The 17,714-nt window shown below is 43.1% G+C and overlaps 1 protein-coding gene across 7 annotated transcripts in view; it reads right to left on the minus strand.

Moving 5' to 3' along the window:
• Nucleotides 1–17,714, minus strand: part of GRIA1 (glutamate ionotropic receptor AMPA type subunit 1) — a 293,687-nt gene that overhangs the window by 42,882 nt on the left and 233,091 nt on the right. For all 7 annotated transcript variants that reach the window (XM_070517177.1, XM_014846916.3, XM_014846918.3 and 4 more), the window contains exon 12: nucleotides 2,467–2,665. In XM_070517177.1, the coding sequence (XP_070373278.1) occupies nucleotides 2,467–2,665 (199 nt within the window). The remainder of the gene's footprint in view (nucleotides 1–2,466; nucleotides 2,666–17,714) is intronic.

Genomic DNA, 17,714 nt, shown 5'->3' on the forward strand with positions numbered 1-17,714 from the left:
TAAGAGGTGCAATCACTACTAATAATTATGCCCATTCTTCATAGGGTAGGAATGAAGGGTAGGAATGCCCCAAACATACATGGCTGGCTTGGTACTAGTTTTCCTAAATGTGGTAGATGTTGAGATCAACCAAGGAATTCTTTTATACTGAGCCCAGATGTGACCTCAGAATCCCTCTCAATAAAGAACTCTAGGCAACCACTCCTGATCAGTCAGAGTTAGCATATGAACTATAACCTATTTGCCACCAATGCAGTAGGCCTGGTCAGGACGCAGAGCTTGTAGAACATGAACTGCTTTGATTCTAGATTCCTAACTTTGTGCTGTGGACAAGAGACAGAATCTGTTAAGTGACACAGTTATTAACAGAGAACTTTGAAGTCTTAATTAGTTATGCCTTTAATTAGCTAGAGTATATTCATTTTCTTCCCTGGGCCTCAGTTTCCCCAACTGTTAAAGGGAAGGTGAGACTAGACTCGTTCATAGGCTCATCTGGTGACCTGAGTAATCTTTAAAAAAACATTTCTCAGTTAATGACATCACCGCTTTAGGATAGCGTGGCAAGAATACTTGAGTTGGAATGAGGAAGCCCAGATTTTGTACCCACCCTTGACACTGGCATGATGAATTCCCTGCATCTCAGTTTCTTATCTGCAAAGCAGACACTGTAATCCCTGTTCTGCCTTAGGTCACAGGTGAAACATAAATGAGACCATGGATGTGAAAGTGCTTTGGGGACTGTGACATACTAATACGTGCGGGATGAGTGCATAGGTATATAATGGGTAAGTGAATTGGGTTGTTCCCCAACAGCATGAGCAGGGGCTGGGACATAGGACTGGCTTTATGGACCAGTATCAGGCATCTTCTTTGCACTGTGGCAGCAGGCTAAAAATGTCAGAATTGTAATGAGATTATGAGTGGTTTTTCTCCTAGCTGGTTAGGTAAGCTTAAGCAAGTCATATCTCTCAAATGACACTCAGACCAGGGGACCTTAAGAGGCCTTCCTGCTCCAGTATGTCAAAAATAGATGATTTTAGCCTTGGAACATGGATTAACCATGGTTAAGACTTTGATGCCCTTCCTGTCTGTCCTACAGAGTGCAGAGGCCATGATCAAGAAACTGAGCACATCATCCTGTGGGTTCACTCAGGGCCTGGAGTTTGCTCCATGAATTTGCAGTGAGAACCAGTGGGTCTACATAGCATCCCCACCCTCTTGCCTGAGGCAATGCAGAGCCTCGCTCTCTATTCTCCTTCTGCCACTTATTAGTGTGGAACCTTAGGCAATTACTTTTACCTTTCTGAGCTTCATCTATAAAATGGGGACAACAAACCCTTAACTCACCTCTAATGAGAGGATTAAATGAGATAATTCATGTAGGATGTGCTTAGCGTGGGACTCAGTTCAAAGTGAATGCTAAGTAAAGGGTAGCAATTGTTTATTATTTTTATTTGATCAATATATGGTAGCTCCATGTGCTGTTTGTTCAACTCCCAGGATGGACATGTCTAAGGTCCAGGCAACTACAGGTTTTCTTGCTTCTGAGCATTTATTCAAGTTGTTTGCTTTGCCTAGAATGTAAGTAGCCTGCCCAGGTCTGACCTGGTTGCATAATGTCTAGAAATGTTTACAGGTCTATCCTTTGTGGCTACAATCCCTACCCCTCCTTCTGGATGGTTCCGAAATGCCTGCACCTCCATGAAGCCGGAAGGGAAGTAGAGCCCCTGCTCACTGCTCTTTGTTTCCCTTGTATTTTATATGCCTCATCTCTTTTAATCTCATAAAGACTCTTGGGGATAGATATTATTCTCTTCATTTTATAGTTGAGGGAATGGTGTCAAAGAGGCTAAGTGCCACAGAACGAGTAAAGGACGGAGCCAGGTTATGACCCTAGGTCTGGCTGACCCTAAGGCTTCAGCTCCTGTGCTCTCTGCTCCTCTGCCTTCACTCACTGCCTCCAGTTACAGACATCTCCACCACCTCCACTTCCACTTCACATTTTCTCTCTCCTGGCACTGTTTAATAGACCATCTATTCTAGTAACTGTTTCCCATATACCATCTCTTTATGCATCAGGTCTCCAAGGAGGGACATAAGGGCATCAGGTCTGGACTTTGTCCCTAAGCTGTTCCTAATCAGTTACTAACTGGATTGTAAGGTCCTTGCAGGAGCAGGCAGGGAATTTTATGTCATATCCTTTGCAGTCCTCAGAGAACTTGGCACAGATTGCCATATGGAAGGGGTCTAATTCAATGCAAGAGCTTTGAGGTCTCATAAATATGGAAATGCACATTTTCAGGGATCTGTAGAAAGCTCAGAAATGTTCTGAGTTTCTCTGACTTACACTCAGTTAAGCAGTTGCCCTGGCTGCCTGTAATCTCATGCTCTTTCATGAGAAGGATATTTTAATGACAGTTGTGGTTCCCTTTTGTGAAATTGCCTTGGGACAAGGGCCATCCCTACCCTGAAGAACTCCTTAGTGGATCCTGCTTCCAGTGTTCCGTAAGCGATTTCCGTCTGCTTCGCTAGGTCCTCGGCACTCTCGATGGGAGACACCATCCTCTCCACGGTCAGGAAGGCAGCCAGGTTGGCTGTGTATGAGGAGATGATGATTAAGGTGAAGAACCACCAGACGCCACCAACAATGCGACCAGACAGGGACCTGAAGGCCAAAGGGAAGAGATGTCAGAAGCACAGACATCAATTACAGAAGGCTACGTGGAGGGGCTGAGGGCCAGCCTGAGTCCTGTCAGCAGAGCTGTCAAGCCCTATTGCACCCTTCTCCTCTGTCAGCAAGATGTGAGAATTCAAATGTCAGACAGATTCTCCTCCGCATTTTGTTCCTTATCATGGATAAGGACCTGTGGGTTTGCTGCCTTTCAGGAGTGATAAAGCCCTGTAGGTACATATTCACACTCAGTTTCACACATACGTATACATCAAGACACATGCCAACAAAGACAGATGTCAACACATGCCCACAAAATCACAAACACATAATAAACAGCCTGTTACATGCAGTTACATATACAGTACACCAAATGTTTGTGCACACATACAAGAACACAAATGAATTTACACATGTGATGCGCACATTTGATCATGCCCAGGGATGTTTTCAGACTCCCTTCTCATTACCGCCCGTCTGGCTGGCGAAGGCCGCCAAAATGATGAACTAGAAGGAAGGCAAGGGAGAACATATTGGACATAAATGAGAACAACAGTACTCCAGCCACTTGGGGAACGTCACCACTGAGCACAGGGACTGTTCTTCCCCTCCCACAGAGAAAGAGAATCTGGCTGAAATAAAAGACAAAGGATATTTTGTTCTGGATCAAAATAGCAAATGTGACAATCACACATGAGGTGAGAAATTTATCCTTGATCTTCTTAGAGTCCTATTCTCCTCTCTTATGCCCAAAATAATGAAGAGAAACTTGACCGGCCAAGAGTTCCACTGAAATCTTTTGGATTTGGCCAGGAGATTTGCAAGTCCAGGACTTTCCAAAGATATTACAAAATGATTTACGTGTCAGATGGGGGTGTTTTGATGTGGCAGACAGAACATGGTATCAAATCATACTGAATCATACAGTGATAAAATTATTTGCATTCCATTTTTCTTTTCATCCTGCTTTATTATGAAAGTGTCATCCTGAAGCTACTGTACCTTTAAGTCCTTTCTTTCTTTTTTTAGAGCTTTGAAAAAAAATCATTTTATTGGGGTCATATTGGCTTACAACATTGTGTAAATTTCAGGTGTACATCACCATATTTTAGTTTCTGTATAGACTGCATCATCAAAAGTCCAGTTTTTATCTGTCACCATACGTATGTGCCCCTTTACCCCTTTCACCCTCCCCTTCCCCCCTTCCCCTCTGGTAACTACTAATGGTTCTCCTTATCTATGTGTTTGTTTATCTTCCACATATGAGTGAAATCATATAGCATTTGTCTTTCTCTGTCTGACTTATCTCGCTCCGCATAATATCCTCACGGTCTATCCATGTTGTTGCAAATGGCAAGATTTCATCTTTTTATGGCTAAGTAGTATTCCATTGCATATATATGTATATTGTATATATGTGTGGTATATATATATATATATACACACACACACCCACACACCACACCTTTATCCATTCATCTGTTGATGGGTACTTGGTCCTTTCTAATGCATGCTCTGCCAGCCTCAAGCTCAAAGCCTTCAATAGGTGACAGTGCTTAATCAAAACTTAATATTTAACCAGAGAAATCACCAATTCAACCCATGAGTTCTACAGATAAAGAAAGTCAAGAATTCCCATTCATTCTGACTCAGGAGCAATAGCCAGGCCTGCTGGCTTGCTTGCTTATTCCACACTGCTTTCAAAACCCTGGTCAACCCTCTCTGTGTTATCCCCTCGTTCCTGTGCACTCGGCTTTGGTTTGTTTCTTGGAGATTTCCTTCTCACTCCAGGCAGACAGTGTTCACTCCAGGAAATCCAACAAATACTTGCTATTGCTCGCTCTACAGAAAATAATATTCCTAGATGCTTCACATGATGAGGGAGACAAGAGGAGACGCCTTCAAAGGAATGAGACCCAGAGAGTGGAGCAAAGCCATGTCACATGAAAAACAGCTGCAGTAAGAGGGGACATTTTACCAGAAGAAAAGACTTAGAGAGACGTGTTCACTGAAGGGTTGATGTAAGTCTTGTACCATGTGACCTAATTTAGTAACATTTGGCAGAAGTTCCAGAAAATAAACACTAAATAAATATGAAGATTTTTGTTGTTGTTGTTGTTGAGGAAGACTGGCCCTGAGCTAACATCTGTTGACAATCTTCCTCTTTTTGCTTGAAGAAGATTGTCCCTGAGCTAACATCTGTGCCAGTCTTACTCTATTTTGTATATAGGATGCTGCCACAGCATGGCTTGATGAGTGGCGTGTAGGTCTGTGCCTGGGATCTGAACCCGTGAACCCCAGGCCGCTGAAGCAGAGCACATGAACTTAGCCACTATGCCACTGGGCTGGCCCCTGAAGAAGATATTTTTGATGAGCGTGGTACTGTAACAGTGGGGATGAGAGTGAGTTTCCCCATTTCTGAAGATGTTCACGTGGTGAACCATTTACAGAGATGTTGTGCTTGGTGCCTACTCTTCCTCCATGGTACCAAGTACTGGGTACATGAGCAAGAAAGAGGAGTGGTCAAGCATCGTGTGGGGCCAGAGACCAACTGCTTCCCCTCACATTCTTCTCATCTCCGAGATTCTGTGATTTGAACTCATAGGTAGACCAGGATGCATGGCTTCCATTGGGCAGTGAAGAACCTCATAGTTCCTTTGTACCCTGTTGTAACTCCAGCACCTAGCACACAGTGGGCTTCACTAACAAGTGAGTGCATGAGTGCCACCTCTCTCATACCCTGGCAGTTGTACTCACATTGGATTCTAGAGATCAGGAATAGTTTTCTGAGTGAGGGCCAGGAGGACACAAACCTGCTAATGGCCCAGGATGTCTGGTGTCACGGCCTCAAACCCAGTGTTCAGGATGGCTACCTCCTTTTCCAACATTACTGAACTGAAAGACCTAGTATCCCAAGTTGGGGATCATTTATTAGAGGCCAAGATTGGGAATGAGAGCCTTTGCTCTTTCACTGACCAGCCCCATAACCTTGGCAAGTTGCCTGCCCTGCTGGGTCTGTCTTCTTCCTCTGTATAACAGGTGAGACTAACCCTACTTCAGGGTGAGAAATCAAAACTTTCAGAACCAGTAAGACTGTTAGTCCGTTCTTTTCCTTTAACTGATACAAGCTGTTGGAATTAAAATGGTAGAGGAAAGCATTTTGAAAAGTATTGTTGAAATGAGACATTATTGTCATGATTATTATTATTTTTTGCTGAGGAAGATTCACCCTGAGCTAACATTTGTTGCCAATCTTCCTTTTTTTTTTTTTTTGCTTGAAGAAGATCAGCCCTGAGCTAACATCTGAGCCAATCTTCCTCTATTTTGTATGTGGGTCACCACCACAGCATGGCTGATGAGTGGTGTAGGTCCACACCTGGGATCTGAACCTGTGAACCTAGGCTGCTGAAGCAGAGTGTGCTGAACTTAACAACTACGTCATGGAGCTGGCCCTCAGACATTATTTTTATGATGATGATTATTCTCCAGGGAGCCACAGGGCAAAGCAGCACTTTTCTTAGTAGGGAAGGAACAGCTATGATCTGAAGCCCTTGGAGGTCTGCCTAGTCACCTGAATTTTATTAGTCTTGTAACATGGCATAGCTCTTCCCAAAACTCCCTAGGTGACTGAGGAATCCCTTATCTCCCTCCAGAATTGGCCACGACTTGCATGGCTTGTTGGAAGCTCTATTTTACTTGATCTTCATTAATAGCCCTGTGAGGTGGATGGAAGAGGGATGAATATCCCCATCCTGCAGATGAAAGAACTGCAGTTAAGAGATGGAAAGTGACTTGCCCAGGGTCACACAGTGAGGCAATGACAGAGCTGGGACTAGGAACCAGGACTTCATGTTTTCTGTCCAGCATTCTATCCACTCCAGAACGTTACCTTCCTCACCAAATGCTGATTCATTTGTAGATGGGCATGGACTCCCTCAATCCATGATGCCTCCATGATGCTGGATCACAGCCAACACTCACTTCTTGTAAAGCTCAGCGGACCTTTTGGGATCCACAGATAGCAGTCTGACCCTCACCTCCACAGAATTGGAAAGCTGTTTGTATTTGTTTTCTGTTGCCACAGAATAAACCACCACAAATGTAGCAGCTTCTAACAACACTCATTTATCATCTCATAGTTCTGGAGGGCAGAAGTCTGGGTTATGGTATCTAGATTCTCCATGCAGGGGCTCACCGGGCTGAAATCAAGGTGTTGGCTGGGGCTATGGTTCTCATCAGGAGCGCAGAGTTCTCTTTCAAGCTTACTGGTTGTTTGCAGAATTCATCTCCGTGTGGTTGTGGGGCCCAGGTCATTATTTCCTTGTTGGCTGTCAGCCAGGGGCTGCTCTCATCTTCTAGAGGTCGTCTGCATTCCTCACCACGTGCCCCCTCCATCTTCAAGCCAGCAATAGGTGGCAAATCCCTCTCATTCTTTGAATCTATCTAACTTCCACTAGCTGTAGAAAACTCTACTTTTAAAGGGCTCATCTGATTGGGTCAGGTCCACCTGTATAATCTCTATATCTTAAAGTCAGCTGATTTGAGACTTCAATTAAATCTGTAAAATCTCTTGACAGCAGTACCTAGGTTAGTGTTTGAATGACCAAGAGACGGGAATCTTTAGAATCATGTGTACCATACCATCATCCATTCATTTTACAAGCATTGCTTGTATAACAGGCACTGTTGGTCACTGAGGAGATAAAAGTGAATACACCATGGTCTCTCCCTTCCATGAAGTAGATGGGAGGGCAATGTAGCCTAGTGATTAAAACATAGGCTTTCAGGTCAGATACCTTGATTCTCTGTAAAGTGCTTAGCACTGCATCTGGAGCATAGTAAGCACTCAGTAAAGCCATCAACACCATCTAATATAAATATCGTAAACAGTTATTATAGTACTATCTTAATTACGTGACAAGTAAGAAAGGGAATGTAGAAAGGCTTCCAATTACCCTGCAGGCAAAGGTCAGGGAAAGTTACCAGAGGAGGAGAAACTTAGGCTTGGTTTTGAAGCATGAATAGGAAAGTGCCAAGCAGACTAGGTGTGGGAGTTGGGGGAGGCACTGTAGATAGAGGTCAAAAGGAGGGGGTTAGCGGGGTATCATTTCCTCTGTAAACTTCCCAACCTTTGCCAGAAGAGCACTGAGCACCCCTTCTGTTTTCCCATCATAACCATGATCATTCTCCTATTACAGTTCTAACAATGCTGCTGTAATTATTTAAGATGCTACCATGACTATTATTTACGGTATTTATTGATTAACGAGGATGATGATGGGTTGAACTGAAACAGAGCCCACAGAAATTGGGAGGGGCAGGCTGACTGAAGGGATGAAGAGACGACAGTGATAGGATTTGGTGATCCATGGGAGCAGGGACTGAGGGAGAGGAGAATGCTTAGATGACAGTTCCTGCCTCTTAGGTGAATGGATTCTGACATGGTCTTGGGAGTTAGATGTGTGCTACAAGCTGTCTCTTCTTACAAACAATGTTTTTGCTTTTGTTTAACAACACTCTCAATGTATCATTAAATGCATATCTGGATGCTAAAGGAAGATGATAAGGATCTGATTGGGCCATTCTCTGGGTTCTGACAGTTCAGCATTTCCTGTCCTGGTCATGGGTTAGGATTCACTGCAGACCTTTAAATGTGTATTTCTAATCTCATAGCTTGGATTTGTTTCTTTAGATTAGGGGTTGGTCTTTTCTTTTTCTGTAAAAGACCAGGTAATAAATATTTTAGGCTTTGTCGGCCTTACAGTCTCTGTTGTACTCCTGTCTCTGTTGTTGTAGCGTGAGAGCAGCCATAGACGACACGTAAACACATGCACGTGGCTGTGTTCCAGTAAAACTTTAATTACAAAACAGAGGGAAGGCTGGATTTGGCCTGTGAGCCATAGTTTTCTGACTCCTTCTCTCAGTCCTACTGTGAATCTCAGAGACCTTTGATCTAAGTTAACATGCAACAGTAGTCAAGAATTTTTTTTGTCATCTGCCCCATTATTAACACCTCCACACAAACGCCAGATAAGATATTGCAGTGATTCATTTGACAATTACTTTTGTGCTCTCCTCAGGGAGAAAGTAGAGGGCATGGTCAAGAAAATGGGCTCAGGGGTCTGCCAAAACAGAATGAAACCTGCCTCATTACTTATTGGCTGTACGACTTTAGACAAGTCACCAAATCTCTTTGTGCTTCTTTCTTTAAAAAACTAAATAATAGTAGTACTCATCTTAAAAGTATTATTCAGAATTAAAAAAGAAAATACAAATGAAGCATGTAGCACAATGCCTGGCGCAGAGTAAGCCTTTCAGGATGGAGGTAGGCAGACAGTATGAGGAGCAATGATCTGGCTGCAGACTGGGGAGCGGGTACCATGGACAGGGGCCTTCAGGCAGGCGGACACTTGGGGCTGGTGTAGGGAGTGGAAAGTTATTAAATAGCAATCAACTTTTGATCCCTTCAACCTCCTCTCCAGGACACCTCTGACAAGGAGTTGGATGTGAACATTCTTCTTTACTTCAAAAGCATGTCCTGTCATCCCCAAGAGGAAGGGACAGAAGGAATACCTCCTGTGTGCCTTTATTCAGCTGTGCTCAAGAGGTCACCGAGCTCAACCTATTTCTTTTTGTCATCTGCTTCAAATGGCTATTTTTAAGAAGTAATGGAAACAGGGGTGTGAAGGCAGAGGCTCAGATGGCCTGCCTCTAAATTGCTGTGAAAAAAAAGTTCATCTTGACTAATTACTGAGCTGAGCTCTGTTCAGAGAAAGGCTCACTTGGTACTGGTCATTGAGGTTCCTAGACCAGGGTACACAGCTCTGGCCAAATGCAACAATTCCACTGATGAGGCCACTTGATCCAAGATGCTGTGTCTGGGTAGCAAATCATCTCATTTGTCACCAGCTGCAAATCACTCAGCACTTCCCTGGCAGAGCTGGAGTGATTCATTCTAATTGCCTCAGCTGCTGGTCACTGTGTTCCAGCACTGCAGCACAGGGTGGGGGTGAAGGGGGAACTGGATTCCTGTGCTGAGTCCCATGAGTGGGGAGCTGGGGGTCGGACAACCAGCTCTAAGGAAAGCCCAGTGCTCGGTAAGCTAGTGTGCTCTTCCAGAACTTGCAGAGCTTTGTGTTAAAGAGGGGTTGTTTTTCCATTTAGATAGGCTATGGGAGTGTAGTGTTGGCACAGTTTGCAAAAGAATGGATGTAGACCAATTTATTCATTTTTTAAATTTACTAATTCTTTGGTTTACTCTCTAAGTCTTGGTTTCCACATCTGAAAATGGAGATAATGAATTCCATCTCATTAATTTTGAGAATTCAATGAGCCCGTCACGTCTTGTACTTAGCACAGGCATAGCAGGACTCAAGATGTCACCTGTGGTGATGATGTTGATGATGAAGATGATTTCTCCTGGAAACACTCCTCTTGGTCTCTAGGCCCCACACTCTCCTCAGCCTCCTCCTACCCTGCACTTTGGTCCTTCTTAGTCTCCTTTGCTGGTTCTTCCTTTCTGCTTAATCTCAAGCTCTTGTTGTGCCCAGAACTCAGGCCTTAGCCCTCTTCCCATCCCTGTCTACAATCTTGCCATAGATGATCTCCTCCAGTCCTACGACCTTTATATATAGATGCTGATAACTCCAAAATCTAAATCTCCAGTCCCTCTCCTAATGTAACTTACTTATTCTTCTCCACCCTCTTCATCTTAGGACATGGCAGCACTGTCCACCCTGCTGTTCAAAACAAACACCAGGTAGATATTTCTGACTTGTGTCTTTCCCTCACCCTCACCTCCAGTCGATCAAACCCCATCATCTCCCATGGTCCCAGATAACAGCCTAGATATTAGATATTAGCATCACATTTCCTTGCTTCTTCTCTTGTCCTTGTACAACCCATGTCTGTACAATAGCCAGAGACATCTTTTTAAACTGTAAAAAGGATCATGCTGTTCCACACCCCACTTAAAATCTGTCATATTTAGAAAATAAATTCCAAATGCCCTATGAAGGTCAACCTGATCTGGCCCACCTCTCATCTCATGTACCATCTTTCCTGCTATGGCTCTGCTCCAGCCTCATTGGCCTTCTTGCAGTTCCCAGAACACACCAAATTCTTTCTCACCTCAGAACATTTGCAACTGTTGTTCCCTCTGCCTGGAACTCACCTCCCTGAAATTGTCCCAAATCTGCCTCCTGCTACCCTTCAGTTTATGCTCAAATGTCACCTCTTCACATACACCACTCTAAGAAATGTCTGTCCTACCTATATGTCTCTCATCTTGCCTTGTTTCCTTTTCTTCATGGCACTTATCAAAGTTCAAAGTCATCTTTATATAATTGTATATTTATTGATTGATTGGTTTATTCATTTATTACCTGTCTCCCTCCACTAAAATGCAAGTTCAGCAAGGGCAGAAGTCTTATCTGTGCCATTCACTATTACATCTCTGGCACCTCACAGAGTGCCTAGCACATAGTAGGTACTCAATGAACTACTGAATAAATGAATGATGACACAATGTTTAATGAGGACCGACTATGTACCAAGCCTGATGGGAAATATCTAAGAAGTTTATTCTCAAGGAAATCAACTTAATAGAATGAATGTGATCCACACAGAAGCAACTGTGATAACTGGGCTGGGACGAACAGAAAGGGGAATCACTGATTAAGTGCTGAGGAACTGCAGAGATGGGAAAAGCCACTCCAACTGGGAAGAAGCTGGAAAGGTGGCATAGAAGAGGGGCTATTTAATTGGAATAGGCAAGGCGGGCAGGCTTTGAGCATTTTCTGAAATCGAAAGGAAGAAAGGCATTTTCTGGAGCAGGAACAGCCTGTGTTATGGTGTGGAGGTGGGACAAGAATGTGAACAAGCAAGAACTTTACTTCGCCAAAACGTATTAACCACCCAGCAGCTACCATTCTGACTACCTACTTTGAGCTGGATACTGCAGAAGATGCTTGATATCCATTTTTCTAACCTCCATCGCTCTCTTCCGGCCAGGTAGGCATATCCCCTTTTGATAAATGAGGAAACTGAGGTTCAGAGAGATAAACTTAATTAAAGTCACAAAGCAAGTGATGGAGCTTGAATGTGAAGCCAGATCCATCAAATTCCAATGGTGTGATTTTATTGTGCTGAAAGTGGGTCCAGCTTGGACCAGGGCCACCATCCTCATCTCTCAAGGTTTACCTTCTCAGGTCCTAAGCACCATTTACCCACAGATCCTAGACACAAAGGAATATTTAGCACCATACTGGTGTTAAAAATGGGACTTCTTCCACGTATATTTTTGGGTTTCAGTTCTTAGAAGAAGCCATTCTCTTTTTATAGCTAGCTGCCTGCTGGCCAGCCCATAATACCAAAACATATGGTTTTCCTGTATCCAGAGCCCTCTCTAAAGTTCCTACTATTTGCTGATCCACCAGCTGGTTCAGAAGTGAGATGGGCTCCAGGGGCCTTGGTCCCTGCCTCAGTGGGCCAGGTGTGGGCCTGGGTTGTCATCTGTGGTCCAACATATCTGGCATTTGAAGTCCTTAGAGTTGGCAGCACACTTAAATGTGTGATGTTGTGGGCTTTTTAAAAATAGAACCAGACTCATCAGCAAATGGGAGATAAAATAATGCGTGATTCTGCTTTAATTAATGTTTCGTTAGCTCTAGCGAAAGGCACGTATTAAAAGGAGCTATTTTACCTAAAATAACCAATTGAAAATCCTCCCTTTGCCAGGTATTTTTTCACCCTACCCAATTCCCTGCATGCTCAGCTCCTCCTTCCCACATACCCCCAACCAGGCTAGAAGGGCAGCCCCAGAGGCAAGGAACAATCTCTCTTCCTCTCCCCACCCCCAAACCCCAGAATCTTTTCATCAAAGGGACACTCAGCTCTTTCTGAGACGGTGAAGAGAATTCTTAAGTAGGAGTTCGCAGCTTTAGGGACCTCCTACTCCTGTCCCTGCAATTTATTAACTGTGTGATTTGCGGCAAGTTATTTCACATCTCTGAGCCTCAGTTTCATCTGCCTGTGGAATGGGTATAACGACAGGAACAACCTAAAAGCACTGTTGTGAGGATGAGCTGTCATGTGCTGAGCAGGGTACCTGGACCGAGGAGATACTTGGTAGAGGCTGCTACTACTACTCAGAAATGAAAGATAACATGGAAGGAAATTTTCAGCATGCTGTTAAGTGAAAAAAGTGGATTATAAAACAGACTATACTATCTGGCCCCCTTTGAGAAGTCCACTTTGGCAGAGATAAGTGTCTGGAAGTGTGTAAACGAAAGGATATTACAGGACTCATCTAAGTGGCTGGATCACGGGATCTCTTTCTTTTCCACATTCTTACTTCTATTTTCTGATTTTCTAAATGAATACCTGTAATATTTATAATATGCAGAAAACCTAGAACATGTTGGTTAAAATTATGGACTGTGGGATCATCCAACCTGGGTTCAAACCCCAACTTCTTCTTTTACTGGCTGTGTGACCTTGGGAAAGTGGCGTAGTTTCTCTGAGTTTCAGCTCACTCATCTGTAAAATGGTGTTAATAGTCATCCCTCCTCTTGCCACCCATTAAGTATTGTTATTCTTTCATCACTAACTTGGTGGGTGGCAAGGAGTCTGAAAGAGGGAAGGAAGGTACCAAGATAGATGGGGAAGTGAGGGAAAGTCTCTCTGAGAGGGTGATGTTTAAGCTGAGAACTGAAAGTTGAGAAGGATCTAGATGTGTGAGGGATCTAGGGGAACAACGTTCTAGACAAAGGAGACAAGAAAGATGAAGGTTCTGAGGTAGGAAAAGGCTTCATGTGTTCAAGGTCATTGGCAGCATAGGATGAATCTGGAGAGGGAGGCAAAGACTAGATTAAGCAGAGCCTCTGAAGCCAGGCATGCACTTCGTGTTGAGTGATCACAAGTCCAGCTTCGAGTGCCACCTCCTCCAAGAAGCCTGCTTGGCTGCTGCATCCGACCCTCACTTCTCATTTCTCTGAACTCTTCTTCTTTCCCCAAGAGTACCACTCTTTGTTCTGCTCTTTTCACACTGTTATCACTATGTTATTAAGTCATTAAGGGATTTTAGATTTCTTTATACTTCTCTATAACCTAGCACAGCCTCAATATTTGACTGAATATGAAACTCCATAAATAGGCAATTTGTAATGCTTTCCTCCAGGCTATCTATAAAGAAAATATTTCTTAAGCAAATTAATAGCAAAAACATGACTGCACAAGGAATCATTTACTCTATGAGTTAATAAACTGATTTCAAAAATTTCAGAAGCACTCATTTTTGGGAAACTGGCATCTCAAATATATCCATAATTCCTACATAGTCGTAAAATCATATTCCCTCAGAATCTTTGCTCTGCAAAGTGGTTGTCATAGACCAAATTATTGTATAAAGTTAAAATAATAAAACTGTGGTCCTTTAAAAGTATTGTAAAAGACCAATATTCTCACAAATGGAGACAGGCTCCCACTCTTGGTGAATCTGTGTTGAAAGTCTGCCTGAGTTATTATTGGTATAGAATGCTAACTTTGGGTTTCACCCCTTTTCCCTTAGGAGTCCTCAACAAGAATTTCCTCCGTCTTACAGGGACATAATTGGTGATGCAGTTGGCTATGGGCTTGCTCTGGACCACATGTGAGTTGGAAGAGGCATTAAGAAGCCTTCACTTTCATCCTCACCCTCCCAGATGATCTTCTTCCTCAGTTCTTAGACAGACATGGCATTCTGCTCATCACCAAGGTCTGGGTCCTAGTGTCCACCTCTGCAACTGTACAGAACTTCTGTTTTCTTCATACATTCAATGAGCATGGTATTATCTGTCCCATTATTCATGGGATGTTTGGTAGGCAGAATTCTAAGACGGCCCATGACCTCTACGTCTACCCCGACTCCTGTGTAATTCCTATGATTATGTTATTTTCCACAGCAAAAGGGATTTTGCAAATGTAATTAAGTCTACTAATCAGTTGAACTTAAGACAGGGACGTTATCTGGATGGCCCTAATCTAATCACATGAGCCCTATAGAAGAAGAGAGTTTCCTCCAGCTAGAGGCAGAAGAGGAAGTCAGAGAGATTCTAAGTGGGAGGGATTTGACATGAAGGAGGGTCTCCACTGCTGAGATGGAGGGGGCCGTGGGGCAAGGATCTGAGAGTGGCCTCTAGAAGCTGAGAGCAGTCTCTGCTGAGAGCCAGCAAGCAAATGGGGATTTGGGCTCTACAACTTCAAGGAACTGAATTTTGCTGATGACATAAATAAGTTTGGAAGAGGACCCTGAGCTCCAGATGAGAACTCAGCTGGCTGACACCTTAATTTCAGTCTTGTGAGAACCGGAGTAGAGAACCAAGTCATGCCATCCTGGAGCTCTGACCTACAGAACTGCGAGGTAATAATATGAGTGTTGTTTTAAACTACTAAGTTTGTGATAATTTGTGACACAGCAATAGAAAACTAAACTATGACTGGAAATCACTATGCAGTGTTCCTTTAAACTGTCTCTGTGTCTGCCATTTGAGTATGGATGCAATAAATCCCCACCCTATTGTTCCGTTCTAGCTTTATCCTCGACTTTTCCCCCTTGATGTTCTCTGGATGGAGTAGGTGGTTAAGAGTAAAGACTCTGGTGTCAGGCTTCTTGGGATCAAAAGCCATTCTGCCACGAACAAGGTGGTGACCTCAGATAAGTTTCCTGACCACACTAAGTCTCAGCTTCACGTACAAAATCAAATGTGGTAGGCAGAAAATTGACCACCTCCCACAAAACATCCGTGCCTCAATCCCTAGAACCTATGAATATGTTACATTAAATGGCAAAAAAGACTTTCCAGATAGAATTAACATTAGGGACCTTAAAGCAGGGTGATTATCCAGGTGGGATCAGAGTAATCACGCTGGCCTTTAAAAGTGGAAGAGAGTTGGTCAAAGAGATGAGACAAGAAGAGCCAGGAGAGATTCAGAGGTGAGAGGGACTTGATTCTCCATTTCTGTCTTTAAAGACAGAGAAAGAAGGCCATGAGCCAAGGGATGAGGAGGCTGGGAAGAGCCCTTAGCTGAGAGCCAGCAAGGAAATAAGGCCCCAATCCTATGGTCACAGGAATTCAAGTTTGCCAACAACCTGAACGAGCAAGGAAATGGGTTTTGCTCTAGATCCCCCAGAAATGACCACAGCCCTCCCGCCGCCTTTATTTCAGCCTAGTGAGACTCATATTGGATTTTTGACTCACAGAACTGTAAGATAATAAAATTGTGTTGTTTTAAGCTGATAAGTTTTGTTATGGCAGCAACAGAAAATTAATACAAGGATGTTATGAAGAATAAATACACGTAAATCATGCAGGACAGAGACTGGCACGTAGTATGTGCCTAATCCATGGCGTTTTACTGTTTTTATTAGTCATTCACTGCTCTGGCCACACTCATCTTCCCGGTCTGTTCCGAGTGCTTTCATTCTTGCATTCCTCTTATCTTCTTCTTGCTTCCCTACATGTATATATACACATACAGTCATGCGCCACACAATGAAGTTTTGGTCAACGATGAACTGCATATGCCATGGTGGTCTCATAAGATTACTACGGTATAGCCTAGGTATGTAGTAGATGATACCATCTAAGTTTGTGTAAGTACACTCTATGATGTTCACACAATAATGAAATTGCCTCACGATGCATTTCTCAGTATGTATCCCTGTCGTTAAGTGATGCATGACTCTGTGTGTCTATGTGTGTGTGTATGTGTATATCTCCTTAGATATCCTCACCAACTTCAAAATCCATCTCAGATGACATCATCTCCAAGAAGACTTTCCCAACCCCTTCAGCCAAGTGCAATCCCTTCCAGTGCAGCACTTTTTGTCCCCTTGCAGCTATCATGTTTATTTAAACCCTAGGTTGTATGAGGGGTTTTTTCTCTTATTAAATTCTATATGCTGTGATGTTATGCTGTGATTAAATTCTAGATGCAGTGATAACAAAAGATCCTCAAATCTTTGCTTCAAACAACCAGGTGTATTTCTTTCTTTCTTCTTTTAAATTTTACTTTATTATGGTAAGAACACTCAGCATGAGATCTACTCTCTTACATTTTTAAGCATACAATACAGTATTGTTAACCACAGGCACAGTGTTGCACTGCTGATTTCTAGAACTTATTTGTCTTGCTTAACTGAAACTTCATTCCCATTGATTAGCAGCTCCCCACTTCTCCTCCCTCCAGACCCTGGCAGCCATCATTTTACCCCTTGATTCTATGTATATGACTATTTAGACGATTTATATAAGCAGAATCATGCAACATTTGTCCTTCTGTGCCTGGCTTATTCACTTAGCATAATATCCTCAAAGTTCATCCATGTTGTCACATATTGCAGAATGTTTTTTTTTCTTTAAGGCTGAATAATATTCCATTGTATATATATACCACACTTTCTTTACTCCTTCATCCATTGATAGACATTTAGGTTGTTCTACACCTTGGCTATTGAGAACAGTGCTGCAATGAATATGGGAGTGCTACTATCTCTTCCAGATCCCTGTTTTAAAGCTTTTAGATAAATATCCAAAAGTAGGATTGCTAGATCATATGGTACTTCTATTTTTAATTTTTTGAGGAACGTCCGTACCTTTTTCCACAGTAGCTGTACCATTTTGAATTCCCATCAATGGGTACAAGGGTTCCAGTTTCTCCTCATCCTTGCCAACACTTGTTATATTTCAGGTATATTTCTTCTTCATGCCACATGTACATGGTGGGTTGGTTGGGAGCTATTTTCCCCTCACTCTCCTTCTAGGGACAAGACTGACAAAGCAGCCATCATCTGGAACATCCCCAGTCGCGTACTGGCTCTAAAGCTTCTTCCCAGGAGTGACGCATGTCACTTCTGTTCACATGTCATCGGACAGATGAAATGAAATGGTGGTATCTAGCACCAGCTTGGAAAGAGATAAGCAATCCTACCCTGTGCACAAGTGGAAGAGAGCTGGGTATATCTGGTGGACGGCACTCATGGCAACCACAAGTTCTTACCCAC

This window comes from Equus asinus, chromosome 9 (assembly GCF_041296235.1).
Source record: "Equus asinus isolate D_3611 breed Donkey chromosome 9, EquAss-T2T_v2, whole genome shotgun sequence".
NCBI lineage: Eukaryota > Metazoa > Chordata > Mammalia > Perissodactyla > Equidae > Equus > Equus asinus.